The sequence below is a fragment of the Pelodiscus sinensis genome, chromosome 16 (genome assembly GCF_052426305.1).
Source record: "Pelodiscus sinensis isolate ZL-2025 chromosome 16, ASM5242630v1, whole genome shotgun sequence".
In the NCBI taxonomy this organism is placed as follows: Eukaryota; Metazoa; Chordata; order Testudines; family Trionychidae; genus Pelodiscus; species Pelodiscus sinensis.
This window is the reverse complement of record NC_143067.1, coordinates 10440486-10464364: the sequence shown is the minus strand read 5'-3', so window position 1 is coordinate 10464364 and position 23879 is coordinate 10440486. Positions and strand designations below refer to the sequence as shown.

The following is a 23879-nucleotide window of genomic DNA, read 5'->3' as shown; positions in this document are numbered from 1 at the left end:
ACTGTATCCACTATGCTGTTCATGCTGCTCCCAAGACATAGGAGATCTTTCCTACTAAAAAGAAAGGAAGGTGCACATGGGAGACCCTGAGAGAAGGGCCTCACCAGGGCCTGAAGGAAAGAGGCATCTAATAGAGAAGGTTAGCAGACTCTAGGCTCTATGCTGCAGTGCATCAGCTGCAAAAGAGTAGGACTCTGAAGGAAATGCACAAGGTAGTAGATGCTCCAGAGAGAACCAAGTGGCTCTGGCCAGCTCTCAGTTTGTTTGGGGATGAAATGGGAGTAAACAATGCTCCTTTAAAAAGCACTGGCACTGACCTCCTCCTGCTGAGCCAGATGGAGCCTCCTACACAGCGCACGTCACTGCTCAGGCAAAATAAACCCTGTTCTCGAAGGATGCTGTAGTATACAAAGCAGACTGGCTTCTGGCAACTCCACTTGCTCACATGCAGCCAGCTAGATGGCAAGCCTCTGTGATTCCCACCACTGACCCACCCTCCCAGTTTAGCATTTGCATGTGTCCCAGCAGTGAGACCACATCTAGCTATAATGTAAAGTGTGACCACAGCAATAAAGTCCTGATTCAAAGCTGATTGAAGTCCAAGATGTGTGTAGAGGGGGAGGCTATGTCTGAATGAGCTTTAGCTCAGATCCTAAGTGTAGTGCAAAGAGACCATAGACTTACCTGTTTGTTTTTATTTATTAAACATATCTGCATTGTAAAACAGTGTTCCCTCATTCCCTTCTTTCCTGCATGTATCTGGGCTCTTTCAAAATAAAATTAGAGCAGAGCCTCTCATGTATCCATATGACTCCAGGAGCTGGGGCTTGAAGAAAACCATGAGAGCCGTGATAAAATTGTGAGACTTAGCAGGAATATTATGACCTGTAAATGGTAGTGAAACTCTTCAGGTAAAACCCGGCCTTGTGTTGCAGGGCTGCAGTAGGGTAGAGAAGACCTCAGGGAGTCATTTAGGGTGTGTCTAGACTACAGGGTTTTTTCGAAAAAAGTAGCCTTTTTTCGAAAAAACTTCACCTGTGTCTAGACTGCAGCCACGTTCTTTCGAACGTAAATCGAAAGATCGCGGCAGTTTTTTCGATCACCGTAAACTTCATTTTATGAGGAATAACGTCTTTTTTCAAAAGTACTCTTTCGAAAGAAGGCGCTATTGAATGCAAATTGCTTTTTCGAAAGAGAGCGTCTAGAATCTTTTTTGAAAAAACATCGCTTTTTCAAAATATATGCTTGTAGTCTAGACTCTCTCTTTCGAAAGAGCTTGTAGTCTAGATGTAGCCTTCCATATAGAGTTGCCAGGTGTCTGGTATTGACCCAGACAGTCCGGTATTTTCGCCTCCTGTCCGGTAAAACAATTCAGAAAATACCAGACACCTAAAATGTTAGGGATTTTCTGATTTTTTCCAGGCCAGGAGGCGAAAATACTGGGTTCTTACCTGGTTCCGAAGGGGAGCTGTCCGACCGGAGCAGGAAGACAAGATGGCAGCCTGTTAGGGCCAAAAAGCCTCAAAGGCATTTCTTAAAGAGTTTTTCTTTTTTTGCTTAATAACTCTCAGGGTCTTTTTTTTTTTTTTTTGCACACCAAGGATAGTAGGGGAAATCTTGACCCCATAGAAACCAGTGGCAAAATTCTCATTAATTTCAGTGGGGCCAGGGTTTTACTATGGGCTTATGAGTATCGCTGCATTTGCATTCCTGCAATAATTGTTTTAAGATGGTCCTGAGTGTGAAAAATATGAATTGGGGTTGGGGATAATAAGTGCCCCGTGCTTTTTTTGGTTTTTTTGGTTAAACCATCTGGCAACCCTATTTCCATACCAGACTCAAGTCATCCAGCACTGCTTCTGAATGCTTGGGGGTGTGTGGGTGTGGCAAACTGAGCTCTTGGCATAGGACCTTTGACCCCCAAAGGGGCTTGTTCTGCTGGTTAGGTCCTCCCCACCCTAGACAGCAAGCTCTAAAGGGAGTTTGCAGGAAAAGCACATTGGCTCAGCCCTGACTGGCTGGCTCAAGGACACACTGCACGCCAGGCCCAGCTCCTCCCCACCCCACAGCTCGATAAGATAAGACCTGGGCTTTGCCCCTCTAGGCACACCTGCCCTTTTCATCGATTTCGCTTTTGTTTTGATCATAAGAACGTACTAATCTAAGCAGTCAAGACAACTGTGTATCCATAAAGACGATTTGTGCACCTGCAGTGCTGGCTCACTCGTGAAAACAGGGCGCAGCACATCCGGCGTGCTCCCCAGCTGAGGCAGGAGGGATGGAGGAAGCCCAGCTGCACCTTAGAAACTAACTCATCTCTCCAAGGGGAGGAATTAGCAGGGGCTGCCCTTTCCCTTCTCCCCTTTCCTCTTGCCTTCTCTGCCAGCCCAGCAGGAAACCTTCACCATGGTGCTTCAGCAAAGAGAGCACTCGACATTTTCAGTGTCAAGAGCTGGGAAATCTCTGTTGAGAGTCTCTGCATATGTGAGAAGAGGCAGCAAATGGCACACATTCTGTTCTCCCTATTCAGCGGGATGCTATGGCAGGTTCAGGGCTTCACTCTGCCCATGTCAGGGACTCTTCCAGAGCTCAGGCTGCCACCTCACTTCAATCCTTACCCCTAAGCAGATTGTGCAGGGGACGGGATTCTTCAGTGGCTGTCCCCCTTCAGAACAAAGATGGCAGGTAACCCTTACTGCAGGGCACCTTCCTCCCCTCTCCCCAGCCGCTGACCAGCTCATGTTCCCAGACTATAGAGCTCAGGTATTGGGGGTGGGGATGTGGAACATGCTGAAGAGGAAGCCAGATCTCCTTTCCTCACACATACCCAAATCGGTTCTCCCTGCACTGACTTCCACAGTTACACCAGAATTACACCCAACGTGGATATTAGAAAAAACTGTTTCACTGGGAGCCTGGTGAAGCACTGGAATGGGTTTCCTATGCAGGTGGTGGAATCTCCATCCCTAGAGGTTTTTAAGCCCCAGCTTGACAAAGCTCTGGCTGTGTTGATTTAGTTGGGGTTGGTGCTGCTTTGGGCAGGGGGTTGGACTCCTTCTGAAGTCTCTTCCAGCCCCAGGATTCTAACTGATGTTTGATTTCCCCCCGGCTATGTCTACACTGGCAGCTTCTTGCGCAAGAACAGCCATTCTTGCGCAAAAACTTGCCTGCTGTCTACACTGCACGCGTGTACTTGTGCAAGTAAATTTAAAGTATAGTGTTGTAAAACTGGGCTTCTTCTGGAAGAGTTATTCCTCTCCCCACGAGGAATAAGCCCTCTTGCGCAAGAGCTGTTCCATAGGGCTGTGTCTAGACTACATGGCTCCATTGACGGAGCCATGTAGATTAGGATTATAGGCAAAGGGAAATGAAGCGGCGATTTAAATAATCACCGCTTCATTTAAATTTACATGGCTGCCGCGCTGAGCCGACAAACAGCTGATCAGCTGTTTGTCCGCTCAGCGCGCTAGTCTGGACGCTCCCCTGCCGACATCAAAGCCCTTTGTCGGCAGCCCTGTTATTCCTCATGGGATGAGGTTTACCGGGGCTGCCGACAAAGGGCTTTGATGTCGGGAGGGGAGCGTCCAGACTAGCGCGCTGAGTGGACAAACAGCTGATCAGCTGTTTGTCGGCTCAGCGCGGCAGCCATGTAAATTTAAATGAAGCCATGATTATTTTAATCGCGGCTTCATTTCTCTTTTTCGAATATACAAATCTACATGCCTCCGTCGACGGCAATATGAATTTCTTGCGCAAGAAGCCCCTATGGTTAAAATGGCCATCAGAGCTTTCTTGTGCAAGAGAGCGTCCACACTGCCATGGATGCTCTTGTGCAAAAACACATCTCTTGAGCAAAAGCACATGCCAGTGTAGACGCGCTCTTGTGGAAGACTTTTTGTGCAAGAACTCTTCCGCAAAACAGTTCTTGCGCAAGAAGCTACCAATGTAGACGTAGCCCCAGTGCTTGGTCTTGGTAGGTTTCTCCAGCCTATTGCCTGGTGAGGTAGTGAAAGGATGGACTCATTCTGCAGTTGGCTTTCCAAGGGAAAAGCAGACCATTTCCCTGGAGGAAAGTGTGCACACAGGCTATAGGGGAGCTGAGCGTTGCTATGAGCCTACTGCCCCAAACACACTCTCAGGCTGTGTCTAGATTGCACCCCTTTTCCGTAAAAGGGATGCAAATTAGACACAGCGCAATTGCAAATGAAGCGGGAATTTAAATCTTCCCTGCTTCATTTGCATAAACATGGCTGCCGCTTTTTTCTGGCTCGGGGCTTTGCCGGAAAAAAGCGCCAGTCTAGACGGGGATCTTTCAGAAAATAAAGCCTTTTCCGGAAGATCCTTTATTCCTCTTAAAATCAGGAATAAGGGATCTTTCGGAAAAGGCTTTATTTTCTGAAAGATCCCCGTCTAGACTGGTGCTTTTTTCCGGCAAAGCCCCGAGCCGGAAAAAAGCGGCAGCCATGTTTATGCAAATGAAGCAGGGAAGATTTAAATCCCCACTTCATTTGCAATTGCGCTGTGTCTAATTTGCATCCCTTTTACGGAATAGGGGTGCAATCTAGACACAGCCTCATGGTATAAGAATCTAAGATGCTCAGACATTTTTTGCGGAAGGGTGTGGCCCACATAGATCTTGGCTTTAAACAAATCTTCAGGAAGTGGGCTTTTTTTTGCTTGGTCTGCATATAGATTTTTATTTGACACACCCAACTGAAAAAATCTATTGCTTCTTTCCAAAGCACAGTCCACACCATTTTACTGTCCCAAGCATTCTTTCTGAACAGCCCAGTCACCATGCCCAGAGGTTGGATCCCAATTTGACTTTACAGCTCTCTCTCTCTCTCTCTCTCTCTCTGTGTGTGTGTGTGTGTGTGTGTGTGTGTGTGTGTGTGTGTGTGTGTGTGTGTGTGTGTGTGTGTGTGAGAGAGAGAGAGAGAGAGAGAGAGAGAGAGAGAGAGAGAGAGAGAGAGAGAGAGATTTAAAAATACCTAACTACTTTGAAATGTCAGAACATCAAGCTCTGCTTTATATGCAAGCATGTATTTGTTCTAATGTTCACAGTGGGTAATTGGAGTGTGATTATTAGTCCCAGCTTTAGTCATATTATTTTACACTTGTTTGGAATTGGGAATACAGCTGTAACTTCTTCCAATGCCTGGTTTGGTAAACGTCATATTTTAAAGCACTTAGCAAAAGCAAAGCCCTGAAGACAATAAATGTGTTTAACCTCTAATATCAGTGCATTTTATAACATGCTATCAGAGGGACCCACAGACTTGCTAGCTCCCTAGGCAAGAGGAGGGCAGCTCTGTGCTCTCTGAAGGGGTGGAGCTGTGGCAACCAGCCCTCAGTGTCACCTGGAGCACCTTCCCCCCCCACTCTCCCCCAGTCCCAGCCCTCAGCACTGCCTGGAGAACACCACCTCACCTCTCCCCTCTCCAGCCCTCACTGTTGCCTGGAGTGTGCAACGCAGGGCTTCTGTGGTGATTTAAAGGGTCCACAATAGCTACTGTGCCCTGGAGCAACTACTCCCTTAGCCTCACTCCCACCTCTTGTGCTAGTTAGCCTGCATGCTATTTATGAGATGGATCCTCCTACTTCCATATGAAAATAGTAGGCCGGGTTCTGGACTCCGTAACATGAATGTCAATCCAGTGACTCATTAACATGTGCAAGTGAGCTCAGATTCAATCTTGATGTGTATTGACAAGACAAACTTTTACAAAAGTCAACACTGTGCTAAATTCAAAGGAAAGAATTCTCTCTCAGGACCACCTTAAAGCAATCATTGCAGGACTGCAAATCCAATGATACTCATAAGCCTATAGTAAAACCCTGGCCCCACTGAAATTAATGAGAATTTTGCCACTGGTTTCTACAGGGTCAAGATTTCCCCTACTATCCTTGGTGTGCACCTGTTACTGCTACTGCAGTTCATGTTATATCAACAGCATCTATATAGCCTTTACCTTAGAGACACTGACTGTGCATATGATAAATGGCTTGTATCCACAGAAGACTGAAATCTCTCTAACACAGTGATTTGGCCCCATTAACATAATGCCAGGATAGGGCACCTTATTAGCTTCTCATGTAGTTAGCCTCACAACTGGGCAGAGGTATTTTTCCCCATTGGGCAGATGAAATACTGGGATACAGATAGTCTAAGGGACTAACCCAAGGTCATAGTAGAAACACATGGCAGAGGAGGGAATTGAATTAGGCAATCCAAGGTGCTAGATTACTGCCCCAGACATGGCCTAACCTTTCTCTCTAAAGGGTCATCTGCTGATTGCAGGGGAAATGGGGTTTAGCATTTATAACACTAAACAGAGAGCATAATGACCTACTATGTGACCTAGAGCAAATCTCTTGGGGCCTGATTTTCAGAGGTGGTAACACCAAGAGCACCTGTTGACTTCAGCTAGGGGATGAGAGGCTTAGGGTTTTGTCAATGGCAAAATGTCCATCAGTTTCAGTCATCCCGTGTCCAGCTTTAATAAATGGGCAAAGCACTTTAGGTCCCTCGTGAGGCTTTATGCATAGAACAGTCATGCATTGTCATGGAGATCATAACCTTGGCCATTATTAGCTTTTCTTTAGGTGCTTTAAAAAGAAAAGGCTGGAACTTAAGCAATTTCTAATTAGTTTGTGTTCCCTTAGCTGCAAGAGGCACCATGACCTAGTAATTAGGACTGTGTCCTGGGTTCTGTTTCCAGCTCTGCCTTTTGCCCATTGGGTGACCTTAGGCAAGTCAGTTTCCTCATGTACAAAATTAACATTTGTAAGTGCTTTGAGATCTACTGATAGAGAATGCCACCTACGATCAAGGTATTATCGACCCTGAACCTTGCTTTCAATTAAGTTAATATCCAAACTCTCGTGAACTCCCGTGAGCAAGTCCGGGCCCTTACTGATTACAGTTCATATTATACAAGAACACGAATTGCTCATCTGCTGGTCACACAGAGTTTATATAGAGAGAAGCTTAATTTATCTTTAAAAGAAATCCTGCTGAAATGCAGGTGCTTCTCCCTTTAAGAGTGCAGCTGCATCAACCATACAGTAATTGTAGATGCTTTACTATTTAGGCAGCCTGAAAACAAAGAGAGAGGAAAGTCAGAGAAACCAACAACATGCCACACTTCAGAAAAGACTGTACAATCGGAGCAGAAGGATATTTTGGCAGGTTAGACCATAAAACAGTTTGTTCTATTTCTCCCTCTATTTCAACTACTGCAAAGTAACTCCAGGCCTGGAATGTTGTATCCTTCCACTAGATGGAGCTTTGCTACCAACAACAAAAAATTACCAAGGAAGCACATTCTCAAGTTCTTTCCCGCAACAGAGTAGGCGGGAAGGTAGGGAACCTTTTTTGGGTCGGGGTCTGCTGACCCACAGAAAAATCAGTCAGGGGCCATGCACAAGTGAGAAACAAACAACAAAAACAAACAAAACCCTTCATTGGCGTGGCCCCTGACTGAGAAGGAGAAAGGTGCCCCCTACATTTCCCTAGCACACCAGAATCTAGGGGAGCCCAGGCTAGTAGATTTTGTGTGCTCCAGTCCTGCGGTGGATGGCTGGGGACTGGAGCACCAGCACGGACTCCCCAATGCTGAGGGGAAGCCCCGAGCCTCAGGGCCACATACAGGCAAGCTGGGAGCTGCATCCAGCCCCTAGGCCTGAGGTTCCCCACCCTGGAGTAGGGAAATGTATGAAGGCAATACAGTTCATCTTTGGGAGCAGAACGTTGTCATTTGCTCTGATCAACAGCTACCTTTACAGTTAAAAAAACCAATCTCTTTTCACAACATCTCTGAAATCTCTGTCCTCTGAAATTAACACACTATAAAAAGTTGCATGTAGTCTTGGTATAGCATTGGTCTCAGGATATTAAGGAGCCATATTAGATACAGAAATGTAGAGATAGTGCAGAAAGTCACCCACCATACAAAAAGTTGTGATTTTACAGAGTTATCAAGAGGAACAAACAGTTACTGCAGTCTCACACTGAAGTATCCCCTCCAAAACTCTTACATTTTGGCCTCCAGAATCTAAGGTCAACACTTGTGGGTCAGGAGTTGTTAGCAGAGGAAATTTACTGTAGAAGTCCCACCTTGGAAGATATCCACCCTGTGGGAAGCCCCAGGGATTCCCTGTTCAAAGAGGGTGCAACAAGACAGGAGCCAACATGCATCTTCTAACCACGGTTTTTTTACTGAGACATTTTTAAAGCTAAAATATCAAATACAGAGAACTGGCCACTAGTGGCCATATCACCTGACTGTGAGGAGCTACAAAAAACTCTCACATAACTGGGTAACTGGATAAAAGTACGGCAGATGAAATTCAGTCTTGATAAAAGCAATGCACATTGGAAAACATACCAACAATACATATAAAATAATGGGTTCCAAATTAGCTGTTACTGTTCAAGAAAGAGATCTTGGAGTCATTGTGGATAGTTCTCTGATGGAAAACATCCACTCAGTGTGCAGCAGCAGTCGAAAATGCTAACAGAATGTTGGGAATCATTAAGAAAGGGATAGAGAATAAGACAGAAAATATCGTACTGCCTCTATAAATCCATGGTATGCCCACATCTTGAGCACTGCGTTGCAGATGTGAACTAATGGCATATTTTGCATTTCATTTTCCCTTAAAAAAAGGAGACAGGGAGGGAGGCAAGTAGGAAGGATGTGCCCCTACTTGAAAATGTTGCTCTGTATTCTTTAACTTCAGGGGGTAGCCGAGTTAGTCTTTTACAGAAAAAAAACAACAAATGGTCTGATAGCACTTTACAGACTAACAAAACATGTAGATGGTATCATGAGCTTTCGTGGGCACAGCCCACTTCTTCAGATGAGCGGAGTTATCTCCAGATGACCCCCTTCTCCTACTTATTTCGAGTTTTCATTTCCCCTACTCATAACTCCGGTCATCTGAAGAAGTGGGCTGTGCCCACGAAAGCTCATGATGTTTTGTTAGTCTATAAAGTGCTACCTGACCATTTGTTGTATTCTTTAAAGGGTTCCCTGCCTGCCCCTCACCATGGAAGCAAATAAAGTGGGGGCTAGATTAGGTCACTTCACTGTGATTGCTATTGTTTGGCTCGCTGTACTGCTTGAGGATGGGGGTACATGCCCCTAGGGTTACATTGGAATTGCTGCATCTTTGCAGGGAGGAAAAGGGTAAATCTTTCCATGGCTCTCCAGTGACTGAGGGGTCTGAGTTTTATTGAAAATCATTGGGATTGAGGTGCAATTTTGAAAAAAAATATCCCCAAATCTTTTTTTTTCCCTTTGAAAGCTCCAAATGCAGCAGAAACCTTCCACTGAGCCTCAGGACAGTGCAAAGGTAGAGATGTATCCAATCACTATTTCACAGTTGAGGAAAGTGAGGTATTCCTCTGGAGTGGGGGAAAAACACCTTTAAACAGCAAACAGCTAGGACTTCACAAGCATTCTCGTCAAGCAGTGAGCCAGAACTGCTTGTTCCGTTGAGACTGCCACAGGAATTTGGGTAGGGAGACCGTAATCACCCCTTCACAGCTCAGACAGGATGCTGGTGCCTGTGCTGCAGAGCCCATGATACACCAGAACTTTATTAAACCCTTAGCGTCTGCAAGCTAATCAGCTTACTGCTCCTTGGCTGAGGCGAGATAGGGTGCCTGGACATGGAGGGGCGGATTAGAAGCTTGGAAGAGGGGATGGGGTGGGAATGTCATGACAGGGAAGGTGTAGGGGAGCCCAACTGCAGTTTTAAGAAGTGTCCTGTATGGGGGAAGTGTCCTTTGTCTGGTCCCATATTCACATAGCTTTGGTCCTGCCATTAACCAGGGGCTAGCGAGGCTCCCCTGCGGCTGCCTCCCTGTCTAGGGTCTCTCAAAATGCCCATTAGAGGATCTGGTATGATCAATGTTTAACATCACTGAATTCTCACACTAGCTATATCTTATCACAGGCTGCAAATTCCTCCCACTGACATTTCCATAGAATGAGTTTTAAGAACATATACCAGCCCGAGAGATAGTCAGAGCAAACAGGGCCAGCCCATGTCCTGGCAGGGCTAATCTCAGCATTTAACTGTACTGGAGGGCTGCAGGGTGACACTTTAGAAAAAAAAGTTTGAGAGAAAATGTGCCTGACTAGAAACCAGTTTGTAGCGGTCCAGCAGCCTGAGAATGGAGCTGGGAAGAGCTCTACTCTTGGTTCTGCCAATGTGCTGATATCAGTCTTGGGTAGTTGTAATGAGCCCATCACCTCAGCATCTAGGCTGTGTGACTTTGGGCCAGTCACTAAAGCACAGCAAAGTGCTTAGTGATCTCTGTACCACAGCTTCTCTGTCAGCTGAGCGCTTGGGTGGCCATTTAGAAGAGATTCCAATGATGCCCAGCTGATTAGCAGAGCACCCACAGCCAGCAGCATGTGTTTCTATTGGTGGTGCACATCCTCACGTGCATCAGTGCACATAACAAAATTCATTCTGCACATGGAGGGAAAAAATAGAGGGAACACTGGCAGACATGTGCATTCATGGAGTGCTCAGTGCATTGGGACTTGCTCCTGATTGTAGCACTCGGATGTAATACAAGTTGTAGCAATTATGGAGGGGCTGCCATGGGGGCTGCAAACCTCTGTGTCTGCTGGGACCTGCAAAAGCCACAAAGCATCACTCCCGATTAATAAATAAGAAGCATCATAAAAATAATAGCCTAGATGGGATGGACAATAAGCGTCCGGATATTGTTGGAGTGGGCAATAAGCGTCCGGACACCTTTGAGGATCTAGGCTGAGGGTGTTTGACCAGATACAGTTCACCAGAATTAGTCCCTGGCAGGCTGCCAGACATTGTATTTACCCGAGTGTCTGCAGGTACAGCTACTCACAGCTTCTGATGGGCCAAGGTTCGCTGTTCCTGGCCAATGGGAGCTGTGGGAAGTGGTGGGTTGGCCCGTGTCTCTTCCTGCAGCTCCCATTGGCTGGAAATGGCAAACCACAGCCAACAGGAGCTGCAAACGACAGTACCTGCGAACACATAGGTAAATAAAGTGCCTGGCAGATTGCCAAGGATGAACCCTGGAGAACCGTATCCGATCCATGCACCCCTGGGCTAGATCCTCAAAGGGGTCTGAGAGCCTCGCTCCATGCTAGCTATCCAGGTGTGTCTACACTGCTGGGCTTAACTCAAAATAAGCTACACAAATTGAGCTTATTTCCTAGCTTATTGCGAAATAGGGAGCATCTACACAGCACTTATCTCGAAACAGAGCTCTCTTCCTCCGACTTCCCTTGCTCCTTGTACAATGAGGGTTACAGGAGTCAGAGTCAGAAGTCCTCCAGCTAGACAGTATTTTGACACTGTTTCCAAATAACTGCCGGTTGTGTAGACGTGGACTAAGTTATTTCTGAATAGCGCTAGTTATTTCGAAATAGTGTTGCAGTGGAGGTGTACCCTAAGCTAAATACCTCTGAAAATCTGGGCCACTGAGCCACGGGCTGGTTTCCACCATGTGGTACCAAGTGGCCCAAATGCATTCTAACCACAAATGTCAGCTTTCCCTGTAAGCTGAGTGGGTGGTCACTGAGGAGAGATTCAAATGCTGCATAGCTGATTAGAAGAGCGCTCACTGAGGAGAGATTCAAATGCTGTGCAGCTGATTAGAAGAGCGCTCACAGCAGGCATCTGTGTTTCTAGTGGTGGTGCACATACACACATGCCTCGGTGCACATAACAAAATGTACTCCGCACATGGATGGAAAATATTAGAGGGAACTTCGATCACAGTGTCAGTGAGGCAGGGCCAACTGCAGAAGAGGTGGAGCCAAAATGCAGCACACTCCCCTAAAGAATACAGATATTCCCATGGATTATGTCTTGGAAATTAAATGCAGCATTAACTTCCAGCCATAGCTTGTGCTCTCCCAGCTATGCCATGGGCCAGAGGGTGTTTTAGGGCCTCGTGCGAAGGAGCGAATGCTCTAAGCACATGCCCTGTAACGGTTCATAGTGCTGGGGCTGGGATTCCTCAGGTAGGAGATCACACTCTCCTCCCATCCTACACCATACCTCAGGCTGTTGGCAGAGTGAGCCACATGGACATTTGGAAGGATCCTCCCAAATGGGCGTGTGGCTCTCAAAGGGAATAACTTGGCTCACTATTTGGAACCAAAAAAATTCATGTCGAACTGGGCAACCCAACTGCCTATTTTCAGAGGTGCTGAGCACCTGTCGCTCTCACTGACCTCAGCACCTCTGGCCATTTCCAGGTAGGTGCCTAAATATGGGGCCTCAGCCCAAGTAGGTTTCAACATTGCAGCCTAAAAGTGCATGTTTCAGTTTTGATGTGAACTTCCCAGTTCACCTTTAGTTATCCACTTATATTCTTCATCCGGGCAAAACTCCCACTGACTCCAAGGAGTTCAGGATCTGGCCCTATGAGGCTACTCGTCTGCCTGGGGAACATGGCAACCAATGGGGAACCAAGACAAATATTGCATTTCCCTCAATGGGAGATTTGGGATGTTTCGTTGGGAAAAATAGAAAAATGCTCCGGTGTGGAACTGCACGTCCATCCCCCGGGTCACGGCTCTCAGTAAGTTTTCAAACCACATAAAATGTGGCTGAGAAAGACCCAGCCATGCACTCGGCTTGGGAGGGTTTCTGTACACAAACCAAGTATATGGCATTACCCATAGGGACTCACACTGGCTTCCTGTGGAGAACAAAGCAGGTGACCACAATAAAATGAAGCAGTCCAGGAAAGGGGGGATCTTTCTAATTACCCAGGTGGTTTTTATTGTAACGGAGCCAGCAATGCAGGATTTGACGCTGGGGGTCTGAATGTATCACTTGCTAAGAACAAAACAGCCAATGTCATTTTGGATCCATTGCTGGACTTCATAGTGCCCTGACCAGACTAGTGCTTGCAGGCTGCTGCATCAGCGTTAAAGCCAAGATACTGGACTTTCTAATGGGCCTGGAGACACAGCCAGACAGATTTCACTGAGGACACCAGGGTGGTTGCTCCTGCCACGTGTTTCACTGGTGTTCCTCAGGGAGGCAGTGTGGTCTAATGGCTACAGTGATCCAGGAGTAGAGTCCTGGGTTTCACTCCCAGCTGTGTGACTTCCTTCCAGCCTGGAGTTTGTCTTATCTATTTACTTTGTAAGCTCTTCAGAGCAGGGACTGTGCGTAGTTAAGCAGTTATCACAAAAAGACATTGGTCTTAGTTGGGATGTCAAAGTGATATTGCAGTATAACTAATAACAGAGCGGTAACCTTCTGCAAGTTTCTCTAGTGCTGGGTGAATTCTCCACACTGCCTAAACATGACTAAAACATTTCTAATTCAGCCCTTCCCAGAAACTACTGGCCATCAGCTTCCAGTTAAAGCACATAATTTAATTCAGGACCAACAATTAGTGTCTGGGAATCAAATTTTAATATGAACAGAAATATCTTCATTAATATTCCAGAGAAAACCACTGTCGTTCCAGTCAATACTGCCCTTTCAGCTGGGCCTGAAGTTACTGTCATCTACCTGCTAAAAATGATCCTCACTTAGCCTATGTCTATACTATGGGGTTTTTCCAGGATACCATGTCCCGAAAAAACTCTGCTGAGTCCAGGAAACGCGTTTGCTCTTCCGCTTTTTTTTGCAGAAGAGCAGACATGCTCTTTCAGAAGCTCTGTCTTCCCCCTCCCACAAGGAAGAAGGGCTCTTCCAAAAGAGGAGGCTTTTCCAAACTTCAGCCCGGTGTAAACGGGCCAAATTTCGGAAAAACCTCTTCTGAAAAAACTATCGGAAAAAGGTATGCAAATTGCAGGGTGCAATTTGCATACCTTTTTCTAGTACATCAGTGTAGTGCAGACATAGCCTTAGAGATAGTTTCAAGTCACAGTATATGGAGACAGATACAGATTTTATACACACTAGAATGCAGAATCCATGCTGTTTTCTACAGCTTGTTATAAGGAGAGGAGCTATTTGCAAACTCCAAATACGGATTCAGATTTTGAATACTTTTGATTGCAGGGGTGTTTTGGTCTTGATTTTGGTTCTGGCCCATCTCTTCAAGGACTTCCACCACCTTCTCCTCCTCCTCGTCCATCCTGCTGCACCCTCTTCCCACGCCCGTCAGGCAATTTTCTATACTTACTATAGAGCTTGTAAATTATTGTTCAAAAAGGAAACAAAATTGGGTTAATGTGACAGTCACATCACACCAGATAGTTCTTCTTTTTTCTTTATTTTAACCGTAAAGGTGCAAATTCTGCTCTAACTCATGTGAAAGTCCAAATGCTCAAAATGCTGATCCAGTACAAGATACAGAGTTTACTTTCCAGTCCTGCTAGGCCAGCTGCGACTCAGCAGTTCGGAATCCAGAACCTAACCCAAACACTAACACTTCCACAATAGGAATGTATAAATCTTAACAAAAACAATGTGGGGATGTCATACCAACAGCCCTTTCATGTTTGCACAGGATTCTGGCTATCAGATTTCTGAAAAGTAGCTGTTAGTTTTCCGGTGAAAGACAAAAAATTGCAATGAAATACAATTTCACAAAATACACCCATGGAGATCCAGATTCAGATTTGGGTGACAAACCACACATTAAAGTCAATAGAGCATTGAAAAATAAATACAAGCTGCATGTTTAATGAATGTCACAGCTGGTAGGGAACGTGTCCATATACTTCATTACATTGATTATCTCCTGTGCCAATGGCTGTGAAAAGCTCAGACTATGAGTGGATTAACAAACCAAAACAGTAAGAAAACCAGAAACACCATATTAACATTTTATCTGTCAAGTCAACAGAATTCAACTGAAACTCGACAATATCTACCAAAGCACAAAGTGTTCTCTGCATCAATTGTTCCAGGGATACCTGAAACCAATTTGAACCTTACCTCGTTTAATTGCAAACTTGACACTGAGACCCCGGGCTGATCGGAGAAGTCCTGCTGCCCAACATAATTGATGGATGTTTGCCAGTTTATCAATCCACAATCACCCAAACAATGTTAGAAACTGAACATTTTGTTGCACCCAATTGGTTGCTTGTCACTTTTAGCTCTGCTCAGATTGGGCATGTCAAAATGTTCATCCCAACCTCTTCAAGTGAAGATGGGTTTTTTGGACATATAACAAGGTTGTAACTGTGTTTTGCTTTGATAAACAAGGTGGGGGAGGTAATATCTTTTATTGGACCACTTTGTCTCGATAATATCCTGGTACCGATACAGCTATGATACTTCATATGGCTTTTGCTTAGAAATTTAGGTTTAGCTGAAGCTAAAACTCAAAGCAAATGGGTGATTCCAAAATGAGGCAGATCAAAATCCACGAAACAGACCCTGCAGAGCCCTGCAAAGTAAAACTGTCAGTATTCACACAGGTGCTAATGAACTTCACCATGCATGAGACTTAGGGATTTAGTAATTAGAGCACTAAGCTTAATTTCAAAATACCTGTGTCCAGGGGAGCTTTGCCTCAGCTTCACCGTGTGACCTCTTGCAAGTCATTCCCCTGCTCCCTGCCTCAGTTTCTCCACCTGTCAAATTGAAATCATTATAGTTATTCTTTGATTTGAGAGCCATGGATGAAAAGCTCAAGAAGTAGAAAGAACTATTTTTACCATAAATATCTGGAGAAAGCTCTCTTTACTTAACATGCCAATCAAGTGAATGAAGTTCTGTTCACTTTTACAGTGGAGGTAGAATGGGAGGGGAGAGCTATACAAAAATGTGAATATTTTAATTCTACCCATTTATGGCTTCATAGTCTTATTTTTGCCCTGAAGCAGCTTGTGATCACACACTGGGGCTATGTCTAGACTGCAGGCTTCTTTTGGAAGAAGCTTTTCCAGAAGAGAGTTTCCAAAAAAAAAAATTTCCAAAAGGGTGTCTACATAGAAAAAGCACATCGAAAAAGCGATCTGCTTTTTTGAAAAATAGCGTCCACACTGAATGGACGCTATCTCGTATTTAAACTGTGATTACTATGGATAGAATGGCCACCAGGGCACCTGTGCTTTTTCCTCTTTCCTCTTCTTTCTAAAGAACTTCCTCTTCTCTGTCCACACACGCCTTTTTCTGAAAGAGCTCTTTCAGAAAAGGTGTTCTTCTTCGTAGAAAGAGATTTACCAATGTTGGAAAAAGCCCTCTGTTCTTTCTATTTTTTTTTCTCGAAAGAACATGATTGCAGTGTGGATGTAACTGGAGTTTTTTCAGAAAAACAGCCATTTTTCTGAAAAAACTTTGCAGTGTAGACATACCCTGGGACAGATTCTGCTTTCAGTTATGCTGCTGTAAATGGAGAATAATGAATTGGAGCCAGCTGGCTTGTGAGAACATGTTCTCTTGTTTGTCAACAACTCGCATAGGTGATGAAAAGTTATAAGAAGTAAGGAACGATGTGTTAGAAGGTGTTATTAATATCCCTGGAAAGGAAACGTGTGGTTTGAGTGTAGGATTTTTAACGTGACAGATCCTGCAAATTACACAATCTCTCACAGAAGAGTGCCACACCCCAAAAGGCTTTTTTTTTTCTATCACATGGTTAAGAGGATCAAGTATGAGCTGAGGTAATTGATGCTCCAAAATCTTTTCTGAGTTGCACAATCTCTCTCCGATAATGAACACTAGCATGCCTGCATAGATAGCTGCACTAAAAACAATAAAAGGCAGATGTATATAAAAATGCATCATATAATCCAAGCTATTATACCAGGGCTTAAATGCTTGAGCTTTTCCAAATACACTAGTCACACTTTAGTATTAATACATGTCCTTCTGCAGCTCCAGACAAGGCAGATGTCATTTCAGCATGTTAATAGTTAAGATGTGACTCAGGCCCCAGTTTGCCCTCTACATGGGAATACTCTAATGCTGTAAAAGAGCTGTACTCAGGAAGCGGGATTCTTATTTTGCATTCATACTTTCTTATCAGCCTACAGTTTTAATCCTCAAATTGCAAAATTGTTTGTGGCTTTGCTATACACTAACTCCAGGTTTCTCTTACACATGATCTGGGGGTAATACATTTCTTCTGATGCTCGCTAATAAACCTGGCACTAAGAGGTAGAAATTATCTTTCCTTCTGCTTTACAAAGGAGCAGGGAGCTAACGCAAATGTGTATTTGTGGGTGAGCAACCCAGACACAGTGGGATAGAATCGGGTTGAATATATTTTTGCTAAACATTTCATAGACACAATATTTTGATGGACAACCCCCCCCCACCCTAAGTAATTCATTGCAGTTGTATGGTGCCTTTCATTTGAAGATCACAACACACTTGACACACATTTCCTAATTCACCCACCAACATGCCTGGGAGGTAGCAAATCATCCGTTTTATATGAGGGCAACACCAAAGAAGAGAGAACAGTTAAATGGCTTGTCCATAGATACATAATAATTTAATGTCGGACCTGGAATAGCACCCGGGTGAGTACCCATTAACAGAAGCCTGCTGTCACCAATAGGCATCACGCTAACCTTGAGGGCTTAATGATATTGGCCACCAGGACACCACGGTCTTTGGGACTGCTTCTCCTCTTTCAGATATTGGCTGTATACTGGTGTCACTCTGATGTCAGTGAATTACTCCCCGGCTACGTCTAGACTGGCATGATTTTCTGGAAATGCTTTTAACTGAAAAGTTTTCCGTTAAAAGCATATTCGGAAAAGAGCGTCTAGATTGGCACGGACGCTTTTCCGCAAAAGCACTTTTTGCGGAAAAGCGTCCATGGCCAATCTAGATGCGCTTTTGCGCAAAAAATCCCTGATCGCCATTTTCACGATCGGGGCTTTTTTGCACAAAACAAATCTCAGCTGTCTACACTGGCCCTTTTGCGCAAAAGTTTTGTGCAAAAGGGACTTTTGCCCGAACAGGAGCAGCATAGTATTTCTGCAAAAAGCACTGATTTCTTACAGTAGGAAGTCAGTGCTTTTGCAGAAATTCATGCGGCCAGTGTAGACAGCTGGCAAGTATTTCCAGAAAAGCAGCTGATTTTCCGGAAAAACTGGCCAGTCTAGACACAGCCCCCGTGTATGTGAGAAGAAACTCCAGCTCCTCCCATCATGTGCAGATGGATACCTGTGAGGCTCACACATCTGAAGCCAGCATATAATTATGCTTTTGCTGTGGCAAACCTTACAGTGCAGAACTTGCTTCCCCCTGAAACCTGTCCTCACTATGAACAGAATGTGCTGCACATGGGGATATAGGCAAGGAGTGAGACTCTTGCAGACTCTGTGCACAGGCTTCCCAAACTGCAGCAATGCAAATTAGTGAGATTTCTTCACATCCTGGAGGTAGGAAATGCTAGTTTGGCAGCATGTGGTTACCTTTATGAAAAACACAAACTCCTTCATCAGTGAGAGGGGAATCTGGCTAGAAATGATTCCCTTCAAAACAGGGAGATCCAGCCCCGACAGATCTTTGTTTAAAACTGGCACTGAATAGGTTTCGGGAAATTCTCATCACAGGGAGCACTGAGCTAGTGGGGGACCTACAGAAATGTGTCTGCTTGTTATTTTAGAGGAGACAAAGAAGTGAGCCCCTGTGCAGAAGCAAAGTATCATAAAGAGGTATGTGGACCTTAGCTAGAGAGAGCCAGCCAGAGATGAATGCTGGTGTGTTTAACAGAATTAAAGGTTGCCCATTGTTAGGGAAGTTTACTCTCCTTGAGAATCATCACAGGCGCTGGGTGACAACTGCTCCTGGTCTTTTGAAGTGCAGCTTTAGGCGTTTCATTTGCTATCTTGTCACCCATTGGATCAGAGGCTTCCTTACCACATAGGGTCATTGGGTAGCAAATGAATAGAGGGCATTGGCCACTCAGAACTTCACCTCATAAATATCCGAGATCTGGATCCTTGTAACTTTCTTTGTCCTGAGTATCCCCCTTTGGGTGTGGGGAGAAGCAGAGCTGTCCTGCTCATTCAACCATCTCCGGTACGGGGAGAGCTTTAGATCGGGCAGTGGAATAAAACCTCCCCGTAACTGACAGCCATGAAGAGCAACACCTTTATCATCTTCACAAGCCTTGGGATCTATTCTGCCATTTTCAACACATCAGCATGGTAGGGTCTCAGCCCAGCTGCAGGAGGACTTTTTGGTGATGCTTCTGAGCCTGTGTTCAATTATCTCACTTCCCCTGTTTTATTTCTTACAGGTCTGTGAACAACTTTCTGATGACCGGGCCAAAGGTAATTTATACCTGGACTGTTATGAATTTTTAACTATAGAGTTTTCCTGTTAGCAAACCAAATATTGCCTCTCTCGGGCACCCCATTTACTGAGCTGCAATATGGACACCAATTCCCTGTGTGTAATGAGGGGAAACAGTTGAAACCCATTTGAATTTGGTTTCAAGTGGCCTTGGGAAAGGGGTGGGAGTTTAAGACTCATTCTTTTTCTATGCAAGGCATATCTGACCTACTCCACCAGCGTGGCTGTGGGGGCCCACAGTGGAATTGAAGAATGCAAACACCAGTTCACCTGGGAGCGCTGGAACTGCCCAGAAAGTGCCCTTCAGCTCTCCACTCACAACAGACTGCGGAGTGGTAAGTGTGTTTTTAGAGGCAGGGCATGGATTTTCCTTGGGCTCACTCCTTTCCCTCCTGACATCCCTGGGTACATACCAATTTATATAAGGAGGTCGGATCTAGACTTATCTAGCTCCATATATTAGAATGACAGCAAGTTGGAAGAGAGACAGACAGAGGTCACCCTGCAGACAGCCTCACAGTAAAGACTTGTATGTTTATTGAGAAAGTTGTACCAATTTAACCTCAGGTGAGACTTTTAAACTCAAATTAGTCAAAGAGTACATACACATTCTTATTTCAACTTTAAAGTGGCTTCTTTCAATTTAACCTATAGGGTAGGAGCAGGTTTAAGCTGAACTGAAACCTCTTAAACTACAATTTAAAAATGTGCCCACAGACAGGTTTGCATGAGTTTGCTTCTGATTTAAGTTAAACGGGTGCAACTTTCCTGCATAGAGAAAACCAAGTCAGGCCCACAAGGGGGCCTTCTTCCCAGTAAAATGGGGACTGAGGGTTTCTGTTCATGAGGGTTGACAGCCTCTTTCCTCTCCTTCCAGCTACCAGAGAAACCTCTTTTGTTCATGCTATCAGCTCAGCTGGAGTCATGTACACGCTCACCAGAAACTGCAGCATGGGAGACTTTGACAACTGTGGCTGTGATGATTCAAGGAATGGCCGTGTAGGTGAGCTGTGATTTTACTGGTGTGGTAACATGGCTCTGCTTTTGGTTAGAAGGCATAACAATTGTCAGACCTGAAAACATGTAGTGCTACATTCGACTCTTTCCACTGGGCAGCCCTACTGACTTCCTTGTAACAAAGTTAGAAATTGGCTCCTGCTTTGAACAGTCACATTGAAATGATTCCTTGGTTCCTAAAAAACAACACATGGTCCTGCAGCACCTTAGAAACTAACACAAAATGTAGATGGTACCATGAGCTTTTGTGGGCACAACCCACCCACGAAAGCTCATGATACCATGTACAATTTTTGTTAAGTTTCCAAGGTGCTGCAGGATCATCTGTTGTTTAAGTTTATTTAGGTAGACTAACACAGCTACCCCTCTAAATCCTTGGTTCTTGTCATTGAGCTAACTCCCTGCCAATGCAGAATGGGCTCCTCCAACCAGTTTCCTAATAGCTCTTGAGTTTGCACGTTGCCTTGAAATCCACCTATGCCCTGAGCTTCTGCACATAGCTATTATTTGTGAACGATGTGTCCTTTCCTAGGTGGCCGAGGATGGGTCTGGGGAGGCTGCAGTGATAATGTGGAATTTGGCGAGAGAATTTCCAAACTATTTGTGGATGCTTTGGAAACCGGACAAGATGCCAGAGCTTTAATGAATCTGCATAACAATGAAGCAGGGAGAATTGTAAGTAAGCAAAACCCAAGTCTGTGTCCAAAATGTCTTTGTAATCAACACATTCGCAAAGCTTCCCAGGTCTCATTCTCCAACCCTGAGTTGTCCCATTGACTTCAGTAAGATGGCTTGCATGAGTCAGTACTACTCCATGTGCATAAGGAGTAAGGCTTGTGGAATCAGGCCCTAAAATCTGGACATCAGAAACGGCAAAAGCTTCAAAGAGCTTGTGCAAAGCAAGCAGTATAGTAAGGTGCACCATTTCTTGAGGCTTCACAGACCCATAGCTTGTAAGCACTTGTTCAGATCGCAAGTGGATCAAAACAATATTTTCATGTCTTGTGACATGGAGCTCAGGGCCACTTTTAGGGAAGGAAATGTTGCATGTTGGTTAGAGCACAGTAGCAGGGGAAAGGCAGTTTAGATTCTAATCTTGGCTCTAACAGATCCCTGGGCAAGATCACTTAATCTTTTCATGCCTCAGTTTCCCTAGCTGTAAGATAAGGATGATATAGCAAAGCCTAGTAACTGTACGTTTAGATACTGCAGTGTTGGCACCCGCTAATTGCCATAGAAAGGACTGGTAGATGAGATTGGTTAAATGCTTGGATTTAGGGCGCTGCAGAAATGCTTAGTATTCTCATTCTGTGTCTAAGATTATTTCATATCTTCTGAGTAAACGGTGCTGGTCTGACAGCTATGCACATGAATTTACCCACACATCTGGGACAGCCCAGGGAACAGCATTACCTTGCGAATGTGTTTCACGAGAGGCCTGGAGAGACACTCCCCCATCTGTAGTGGGAAGGTAGCTGAATGTTTGCCTCTCTCTCAGCTCCCAGTTAGCAATGGAATGTATTTCCATCAGGAGCTGGACTGAGAGCACTGGCTCATTTCACATGAGCACATGTCCATTTCACATAGGAATGACTTTCATCCACAACTGGCATGAGGCGGGATCAGAATTGGTGACAGAGAGAGGCGTGACCCCTTTTGCCATTCTAAGGTTTTATCGCACCCGCCTGTTTGTGCCCTGATTTTCTGCTGCTCCTAACTGATCTGCCTTTTCAGGCTGTGAAGGCAACAATGAAGAGGACGTGTAAGTGCCACGGGGTATCCGGCAGCTGCAGCATCCAGACCTGTTGGCTCCAGCTTGCTGAGTTTCGAGAAATTGGGAATTATCTGAAGATCAGATATGACCAGGCCCAGAAGCTGGAGATGGACAAGAGGAGGATGAGAGCGGGGAACAGCGCTGACAGCCGGGGGGCCACGGCAGAGACTTTCAGCATGGTGCTAGCCACAGAACTGGTCTTCCTGGAGGACTCTCCTGATTACTGTGTCAGGAATGCCAGCCTGGGCCTGCATGGCACGGAGGGACGGGAATGCCTGCAAAGTGGCAAGAACCTGTCTCAGTGGGAGAGGAGGAGCTGCAGGAGGCTCTGCACCGAGTGCGGCCTGAAAGTGGAGGAGAAGAGGACTGAAATTGTCACCAGCTGCAACTGCAAGTTCCACTGGTGCTGCCTGGTGAAATGCCAGCAGTGCAAGCAAGTGGTCACTAAGCATTACTGCTCCAGAAGAGATGGCACCTCTCCCAACAACACCCGGCGGCGGAACAGGGGGCACAAGAGATAAATCTGCAACCCTCAAGCGGACTCATGACAAAGATGGCAACTGATCTCTAAATTTGAGGTTGGGAAGAAATTTCCCCAGGATCCGGAGGGAGTTGGGGGAGGGGCGGGAAGGGGGAGGTGGCTAATCAGCCTCTTGAAGTGGGGATTGTCCATTGGGGTCAGGTGGGCATATTCCACACCTCCCTTGTTGTGTGATTACACAGAGCAGGCCCTGGTGGACCTAGGACATTCCTGCCTATTTTCCTGTTTCCTCTGGTTCTTGTAACTCACTTCTTCCTCATAGCCACTTGGTGTATCTGGTTGAAGTGTTTTCACTTGTTGGTAATCTCAGACAAAAGTCTGTGGGCCTGATTCAGATGTCATTTACACTATTGTCAATCATGGAGTAAATCCACTCAGGCAGTGGAGTAAGTCCAGGCATCAGTGTAACAGAAATCAGAATCCGCTGTTCCAGGCTGAAATCTGGATCTCCGTTACCCATGTCCTTGCTCCTCTGTTAACTTCACTGATGCTGCACAAGCCTAAGAGCAGAATAAGAACCTGTGTAGTTGATGCACGCTTTGTTTGGAAGTGTTTTTTAATGTCAAACTTATGCACTTTCTGATGTGAGAAGGGTCTTCACAACATCATGGTTTACACTGGGACAATTACAACTTTTTTCACCTCAAGTGCTTCCTAGATTTACAGACAATACGTACAGATTTCATGCAGTGCATATATTTAAAAACAGACAGTTTTATATCTGTATCAGACAAAAGAATTTATAGTGCACCATTTGGAAAACAAATCAGTAGAGAAGAATTTGGCAGCCTCTCAACGTAATATTGATTATTAAGCAAGTTGTATTATTGCTCCAGCATAATCTGTTTGCTGTACATATTCTGATGGTATCCAAAAGGTTATGATTTTGAACTATATTTTGCAATAAATATTTTAAATTAAATCAATGGCTTTTACTTCCTGAATTCCTAAAAGTACAGCATGAAGTTATTTTGAAAAAGAGCGGTGTGCTTTTCCAACACATTTTAATTGCTAATCCAAAGCAGAGTGAAGTTTAATGAGAGGCTTTTCCACTCACTTAAGTATATGTTAGCTTAGGCTCAAGTCTAAATCTCTATGCGGATTTTTATAGTACCTATCACTGTTGTATCTAACCCTCCCTGAGTACTAAACACCCAGGCAACTGGCTTGCTAAAGTACATTTTGAAACTCCACACGTCTCTCTAATTTGTCCATGGCTTACCAGGTTCTTCAAACAATGCAAACTCTGAGGTGCTTTGATGTGGGAAGTATCCGCACTTGTTGCAAAATTCTTTA

At 45.0% G+C, this 23879-nt stretch overlaps 1 protein-coding gene across 2 annotated transcripts in view; it reads left to right on the top strand.

Moving 5' to 3' along the window:
- Positions 1 to 23505, top strand: part of WNT8A (Wnt family member 8A) — a 30416-nt gene extending 6911 nt beyond the window's left edge. The window contains exons 1-6 of one of the 2 annotated variants that reach the window (XM_075900470.2): positions 18864 to 19103; positions 19196 to 19229; positions 19448 to 19586; positions 20129 to 20254; positions 20801 to 20943; positions 22003 to 23505. In XM_075900470.2, the coding sequence (XP_075756585.1) occupies positions 19033 to 19103; positions 19196 to 19229; positions 19448 to 19586; positions 20129 to 20254; positions 20801 to 20943; positions 22003 to 22563 (1074 nt within the window). In that variant the 5' untranslated portion in view covers positions 18864 to 19032 and the 3' untranslated portion in view covers positions 22564 to 23505. Of the gene's footprint in view, positions 1 to 18863; positions 19104 to 19195; positions 19230 to 19447; positions 19587 to 20128; positions 20255 to 20800; positions 20944 to 22002 lie in introns of those variants that run through there. The other variant, XM_075900466.2, reaches the window with a different exon arrangement.
- The last annotated feature ends 374 nt before the right edge of the window (positions 23506 to 23879 follow it).